At 43.2% G+C, this 7,613-nt stretch overlaps 1 protein-coding gene across 1 annotated transcript; it reads right to left on the minus strand.

The window, feature by feature from the left end:
• Nucleotides 1–626: 626 nt before the first annotated feature.
• On the minus strand, nt 627–7,392 carry zgc:171566. The gene is made up of 7 exons (XM_038983402.1): nt 7,023–7,392; nt 6,077–6,242; nt 5,856–5,940; nt 5,383–5,521; nt 4,421–4,527; nt 2,910–3,000; nt 627–793 (listed from the first exon to the last, which is right to left on the minus strand). Exons 1-7 carry the CDS (start codon nt 7,123–7,125, stop codon nt 642–644), a joined length of 843 nt encoding a protein of 280 aa, XP_038839330.1. The 5' UTR covers nt 7,126–7,392; the 3' UTR covers nt 627–641.
• Between the last annotated feature and the right edge of the window lie 221 nt (nt 7,393–7,613).

Genomic DNA, 7,613 nt, shown 5'->3' on the forward strand with positions numbered 1-7,613 from the left:
CCCTCACTAGGCCAGCATCGTACAGTCCAATAACTAATCTACAGTCCCTCACCAGACCAGCGTCGTACAGTCTAATAACTAATCTACAGTCCCTCACCAGGCCAGCGTCGTATAGTCCAATAACTAATCTACAGTCCCTCACTAGGCCAGCATCGTACAGTCCAATAACTAATCTACAGTCCCTCACCAGGCCAGCATCGTACAGTCCAATAACTAATCTACAGTCCCTCACCAGACCAGCGTCGTACAGTCTAATAACTAATCTACAGTCCCTCACCAGGCCAGCGTCGTACAGTCCAATAACTAATCTACAGTCCCTCACTAGGCCAGCATCGTACAGTCCAATAACTAATCTACAGTCCCTCCCCAGGCCAGTGTCATACAGTCCAATAACTAATCTACAGTCCCTCACCAGGCCAGCGTCGTACAGTCCAATAACTAATCTACAGTCCCTCACCAGGCCAGCGTCATACAGTCTAATAACTAATCTACAGTCCCTCACCAGGCCAGCGTCATACAGTCCAATAACTAATCTACAGTCCCTCACCAGGCCAGCGTCGTACAGTCCAATAACTAATCTACAGTCCCTCACCAGGCCAGCTTTGTTCTTAACTGATTTGCCTGCTTAAAAGAAAAGTGGACTAAAATAACTCACCCTCGGAGACAAAGAAGTGTGCTGTGTAGAAGGATGCTCTGACGGAGGCAGCAGAGTGGACCATGCCTGGTTTATCTACCCACTCAAAGGGACTCTTCTCAGGGTGCCACTGGACAGCATAGAACGGATAGTGGTTTGCTAGAACAAGAAAACAAACATGAGAACATAGATACTAGAACAACTCTAGGTCCCAGTTACAGCATAGCCATTGGACAGCAGAGAACAGATCACTCTAGTATCCGGGTACAGTGTGGGCCATTAGACAGCAGAAAACAGATAACTCTAGGTCCCAGTTACAGCATAGCCATTAGACAGCAGAAAACAGATCACTCTAGTCTCCGGGTACAGTGTGGGCCATTAGACAGCAGAAAACAGATCACTCTAGTCTCCAGGTACAGTGTGGGCCATTGGACAGCAGAAAACAGATCACTTTAGTCTCCAGGTACAGTGTGGGCCATTAGACAGCAGAAAACAGATCACTCTAGTATCCAGGTACAGTGTGGGCCATTAGACAGCAGAAAACAGATCACTCTAGTCTCCAGGTACAGTGTGGGCCATTAGACAGCAGAAAACAGATCACTCTAGTATCCAGGTACAGTGTGGGCCATTAGACAGCAGAAAACAGATCACTCTAGTCTCCAGGTACAGTGTGGGCCATTAGACAGCAGAAAACAGATCACTCTAGTCTCCAGGTACAGTGTGGGCCATTAGACAGCAGAAAACAGATCACTCTAGTCTCCAGGTACAGTGTGGGCCATTAGACAGCAGAAAACAGATCACTCTAGTCTCCAGGTACAGTGTGGGCCATTAGACAGCAGAAAACAGATCACTCTAGTCTCCGGGTACAGTGTGGGCCATTAGACAGCAGAAAACAGATCACTCTAGTCTCCGGGTACAGTGTGGGCCATTAGACAGCAGAAAACAGATCACTCTAGTATCCAGGTACAGTGTGGGCCATTAGACAGCAGAAAACAGATCACTCTAGTCTCCGGGTACAGTGTGGGCCATTAGACAGCAGAAAACAGATCACTCTAGTATCCAGGTACAGTGTGGGCCATTAGACAGCAGAAAACAGATCACTCTAGTCTCCAGGTACAGTGTGGGCCATTAGACAGCAGAAAACAGATCACTCTAGTCTCCAGGTACAGTGTGGGCCATTAGACAGCAGAAAACAGATCACTCTAGTCTCCAGGTACAGTGTGGGCCATTAGACAGCAGAAAACAGATCACTCTAGTCTCCGGGTACAGTGTGGGCCATTAGACAGCAGAAAACAGATCACTCTAGTCTCCAGGTACAGTGTGGGCCATTAGACAGCAGAAAACAGATCACTCTAGTCTCCAGGTACAGTGTGGGCCATTAGACAGCAGAAAACAGATCACTCTAGTATCCAGGTACAGTGTGGGCCATTAGACAGCAGAAAACAGATCACTCTAGTCTCCGGGTACAGTGTGGGCCATTAGACAGCAGAAAACAGATCACTCTAGTATCCAGGTACAGTGTGGGCCATTAGACAGCAGAAAACAGATCACTCTAGTCTCCAGGTACAGTGTGGGCCATTAGACAGCAGAAAACAGATCACTCTAGTCTCCAGGTACAGTGTGGGCCATTAGACAGCAGAAAACAGATCACTCTAGTCTCCAGGTACAGTGTGGGCCATTAGACAGCAGAAAACAGATCACTCTAGTCTCCAGGTACAGTGTGGGCCATTAGACAGCAGAAAACAGATCACTCTAGTATCCAGGTACAGTGTGGGCCATTAGACAGCAGAAAACAGATCACTCCAGTATCCAGGTACAGTGTGGCTAACTAGGACCTGGAGTCTTGTGCACATGACCGATTGATAAGTCAACACACTGAAGTGAATGTATTTTAAAAACATCACCCATGAGTTGAATACGTGTGAATCAACATACCCTGCTTGTGAAGGATTGCACACACACACACACACACACACACACACACACACACACACACACACACACACACACACACACACACACACACACACACACACACACACACACACACACACACACACACACACACACACACAGCTGCAGGGATCCCATGGTTACATAATATTTACCTACAGTAAACAGTGTGTTCAAATACAGTGAAACGTTTGTCCAAGACCAGCTTAACAGATATCAGCTGAAAAGTGATAAGTCCTACCAGTAACACTGACAACATCTGACTGCCAAATTAACCTTGTGACTAAAGTCACTCTAGCCATGTTCAGACAGTGTACAGTACCTTCCATGGTAGAAATGAACTCTCTCCTGCCATCTGTGTTGGTGGTCAGAACCTTGTAGAAACGTTTCAGTCTGGCATTCCGGCTGTAGTTCTGGTGACATGAATCATTACATTTAGTTATTTTGGAATGTTCCGGAATAAAAAAATTAAAAAAAAGGTTACATTGTTGCTGAGAAATACATGTATTTTTTTGCTCTAGTCTATGAAACAGGAGAACTGAAATGTCTAAAAGGAATAGGACAAGATATATTCAAATGAAACTTTATTTGTCACATGCGCCGAATACAACAAGTGTAGACTTTACCGTGGAATGCTTACTTACAAGCCCTTAACCAACAGTTAACAGAAAATATAGGCTAAAAAGTAGGCTAAAATAAAAAGTAATAATAAAAAGTAACAAAATAAGAATAACAAGGCTATAAACAGCGGGCACCAGTACCGAGTCAATGTGCGGTGGTACAGGCTAGTTGAGGTAATCTGTACATGTAGGTGGGGGGGCGAAGTGACTCTGACGCACAGGCTAGTTGAGGTAATCTGTACATGGTAACTCTGACGTACAGGCTAGTTGAGGTAGTCTGTACATGGTAACTCTGACGTACAGGCTAGTTGAGGTAGTCTGTACATGGTAACTCTGACGTACAGGCTAGTTGAGGTAGTCTGTACATGGTAACTCTGACGTACAGGCTAGTTGAGGTAATCTGTACATGGTAACTCTGACGTACAGGCTAGTTGAGGTAATCTGTACATGGTAACTGACGTACAGGCTAGTTGAGGTAATCTGTACATGGTAACTCTGACGTACAGGCTAGTTGAGGTAATCTGTACATGGTAACTCTGACGTACAGGCTAGTTGAGGTAATCTGTACATGGTAACTGACGTACAGGCTAGTTGAGGTAATCTGTACATGGTAACTGACGTACAGGCTAGTTGAGGTAATCTGTACATGGTAACTCTGACGCACAGACACTCAAACAAGTCTTCAGATATTCTCGGAACGAGACTGCTTGAGGTGGTATTACACTTACAGCTCAGTGGTTTGACAAGTTGAATAATTCACATAGAGAATAATGCTTGTAGAAAGGAGAAGGAAGAAAGCACTGATAGGGCACACAATAGTAGGGCTCTGTAGATAGCTGCTCTTTGGTAAAAAAGGGGTTCATTCGTCATCAAAAAACGAGGAGGAACCAAGGCACTCTTCATGTAATAAAAATGCCTTCATTTGTATTGCATGTTCAATGTAACAAACTCCTCAGAACTGATGTGTTGTTTGGGCAGCATGGCCTTCACCCTGACGAATACCATGCTGCCCAAACGCAGCAGTCTTTAAACCCATTAAAAATTAAAGGCATTTTAATTCTATAGAATATTGTTTGTTCAAACACTTTGTGGTCACTTCTGTACTCTTTCCTTCCCTAAAAACAAGTCTATCAGTCCCTAAAACAAGTCAGCCAGCAGTCAGACAGTAGCAGAGACATATTAATGTGTGTTTATTGACGTCATCAGACAGTACCTGTAGCGACAGACTCCAGCTGTGAAAGTTGGAGGTGATGTTGTCCTCTGACAGAGACTGTAGCAGGCTACCGGGGAAGGCCTTGAACAGACGGCTGTTCTGTGAAGCTGTGGTAAACAAAGATAACTCAAATATTAAAGCTTGAATCCTTAGTTGCTACATAAATGTTTTGGACTTGTAAATTAATGATATATACCCATTGATTCTTGAAGAATATAACTTATAAAATGCCTGTCGTACCCAATCAGAACCCAAAATATACACCTTTTTTTTGTTCTAACGTTTCTAAACAATGTGAATGTAAACAAACACTGTATAGCCTCAACACATGATAAATCTATACTATATCGTGGATGGTCAGTCCTTGCATCCATAGCTCGGTCTATGAATTTGAAAGTGGTTACATTTCTCCAGGCCCATCCCTCAACTTTTTACCAAAAGAGTGGTGGCCGCTGGGGCGCCCGCTTTGTTATTATTTCAACTGCAGATTCTAGTTTTAAAAAGGCCAAAAATTGATTGTCAAGATCAATGTTCAGTTTTTTTTTGGTCCAGGGAACTTTTTTCCCCCTGGCATTTAGTCAAGCAATGGAAAACGTAACGTATTTCTTTCTATTTACTGCCCAAATGAACATGGCCCTGTACTCCTATGAAAAGGAGTACATGGCCCTGTACTCTCCTGTTAGAAAAGTATTAATAGCTTCTTTTTATCAATGTTTTAGTCCAAATTAGAGGAAAAAATAAGACATTCTAGGGCTTTTTGCTGAGCTACAGAATCTTAGTCCCATCAAAACACAAGGGGAGTTAAGATGTTGTTAGAACAGGGGTGTTTGTTAAACAAATTCGATGAATTGTTCCCTCACCCTCCATAGGCTTGTTCTCTATACAAGGCACAATATCAATATTCATAGACAAACATAGGCCTTTACTGATAAAGTCGTCAGAAACGTGGTGTTGTCTCTGACCTGGGGTGAATGTGAGAGGCAGGGCCACAGCCTTGGTGTCTGTTAGAGTCAGAAGGTTCTTGTTGCTGGTCAGTACCGTCATCTGCTGAAGACCTTGGCACGTACCCCAAATAGGGAAGTGATCAGACGCATCGTTGGCCTGCATGGAGAGAGGACGACAACGACAAAAAGAGGACCACGAATCAACCCGAGTTCTGCCCAACAGGTGTTGCTCAACAGGTGGAAGCAATATAGTGGACGCTCCACCACTACACTGTTTTATAGAAAGGTCAGGGACAAGGGAAAGGGGTAGGGGGCAGTCTAAAACTGTGGGTACCAAACAGAATATTCAACATTTAAAACGATAGATTTATTCTTTGAAACCGTTATATAGTTACTGAAAACAATTCAAAAACAGCCATCGTCAATAAGGGATAAAAAACCAAATTGGATTTTGGTGGGTATGGAATTGATACATTGATTATATTATGTACCTTGATAGCCAGATCATAGAAGATCTTCGACAGTCGACTGAACTGGGACGTCTCCAGGTCCACGTCCCCACCTGGTAGCAGCAACCTAAAACAACCAATCAACCAATCAGAATCAAGCAATCAAATTCAAATCATAATTGCCTATAGTTCCTGGCATTTTAATTATTCGATGAAGGCATCTCTTTACAGGAACATAATAAGTGAGCAATAATTTCACTCACCCGTTTATTGAGTTAAATATCTTCTCGTATTCTTCATCTGTTTGGTGTATTCTTATGGGGACAACTCTGGCTCCAGCACTCTCCAGGTACTTTACATAGGAAGCAGCGATGTAGGAGGATCCCTGAGCATGAGGGTCTCCTACTATGTTCTCCTGGGCCAGGACACCTGAAATAACACTTTCCATTAAACTACAACTAGACTAGCATAATGTCTAGGTGGCTGTAGTTGTACATCAAGTTGCCTCACGCTACAGAAACAGGAGACGGGCTCCTGGCCAGTTCTGGCTTGGACATGACTTATAGCAACATATTACATTACAATTACAAGGACTTATTCCTTTGAAAAACAACAAAAACGTCAACAAACCCTCCACTTGGTTTGCTTTTAAGCTGATGGATAGGGTTAAAGGTTACTGTGAAGACAGGTGTGGTTAATATATACAGCCATCATCATCATCATCATCATCATCATCATCATCATCATCATCATCTCACAGATTCAATGTTCTTCTTTAACAGTCCTCTCTCTCTCAGTCTACACTTGATTAACAACGTCTATGGGCGATTTCAACAGACTATTTAGCTACTTAGCCTATATACATGAGAGACATTTCTAAATAACCTGCTTTTTAGAAGGCGAAATATTGAGCAGCCTGTCTATAACTCTGCATTGGCTACATGAGGATTCACGTTGATCAGTGAAAAATATTAAATATATTTTTTATAATTTATAAAAATCTATGCAATCAAGATGACATTCTGAAGTGAGAGTTTCTCTTGTTTCACTTCCTAGAAAAACGGACCATTTCATGCTGGAATTGATAGGCTTCAATAATGATCCCAGAACATTCTAGAATAACACATTACCAGCAGCAGCATATAAGGAACATTCCAGATACACTCATACATACAAATTCACCCTATAGATTGATTCGGAAAGGCTTACCGATGATGGGTCTGTAATTTAGATGGTCACTACAAACCACCAGCAGAGGCACACCGCAAAGGCAAGCGGCCAGCACCGCAAGAACCGCAAACGGAGGACTCATTCCCCTCGGGTAGCTTACATAAAATAAAAATGGTAAAATTCGCAGACACTAGTTCTCCCGCTTAAATGATCAGCAGCGCGGTATGTGATAATGGTACCGGTGAGAATGAGGCTGTAGTCTACTGCAGTTATGTGACGCGTAATCCCTGGACTCTACAGTAGAAGCCTAACGATTCTCTCACGCGTGGCGGGGGACGCGTGAAAAAGCATATCGGTTTCAGTCACGTGTGCAATTATGAAAACTCACCGAATGACAAAAATTCATGTGGACATGCGACATATTTCAACCATGACGCAAAAGGGAAAATTATGCTATTTCAGTGGCGTGTATTCATGGATGCCAAGGGAAGCCAGGCTTCCACAAAACATTGACCAAGAAAAAAAAACATAAAATAATTACAAGAGGATGAATGTATCACACTAGAGAAAGCCCCGAACGAGCGAAACAGCGCCCCTCTGTCTCTGTATGTGTAGCCCATCTATCTGACT

This window comes from Salvelinus namaycush, unplaced genomic scaffold (genome assembly GCF_016432855.1).
Source record: "Salvelinus namaycush isolate Seneca unplaced genomic scaffold, SaNama_1.0 Scaffold1642, whole genome shotgun sequence".
Lineage (NCBI taxonomy): Eukaryota > Metazoa > Chordata > Actinopteri > Salmoniformes > Salmonidae > Salvelinus > Salvelinus namaycush.

Bases quoted from the DNA above. Each gene is read 5' to 3' on its own strand.
- zgc:171566 (XM_038983402.1), bottom strand. From the start codon at position 7,125: ATGAGTCCTCCGTTTGCGGTTCTTGCGGTGCTGGCCGCTTGCCTTTGC. The intron at 5,941-6,076 runs GTGAGTGAAATT...TGGTTGTTTTAG, and splicing joins ATATTTAACTCAATAAACGG to GTTGCTGCTACCAGGTGGGG. The intron at 3,001-4,420 runs GTACTGTCTGAT...TCATGTCACCAG, and splicing joins GCTGGAGTCTGTCGCTACAG to AACTACAGCCGGAATGCCAG.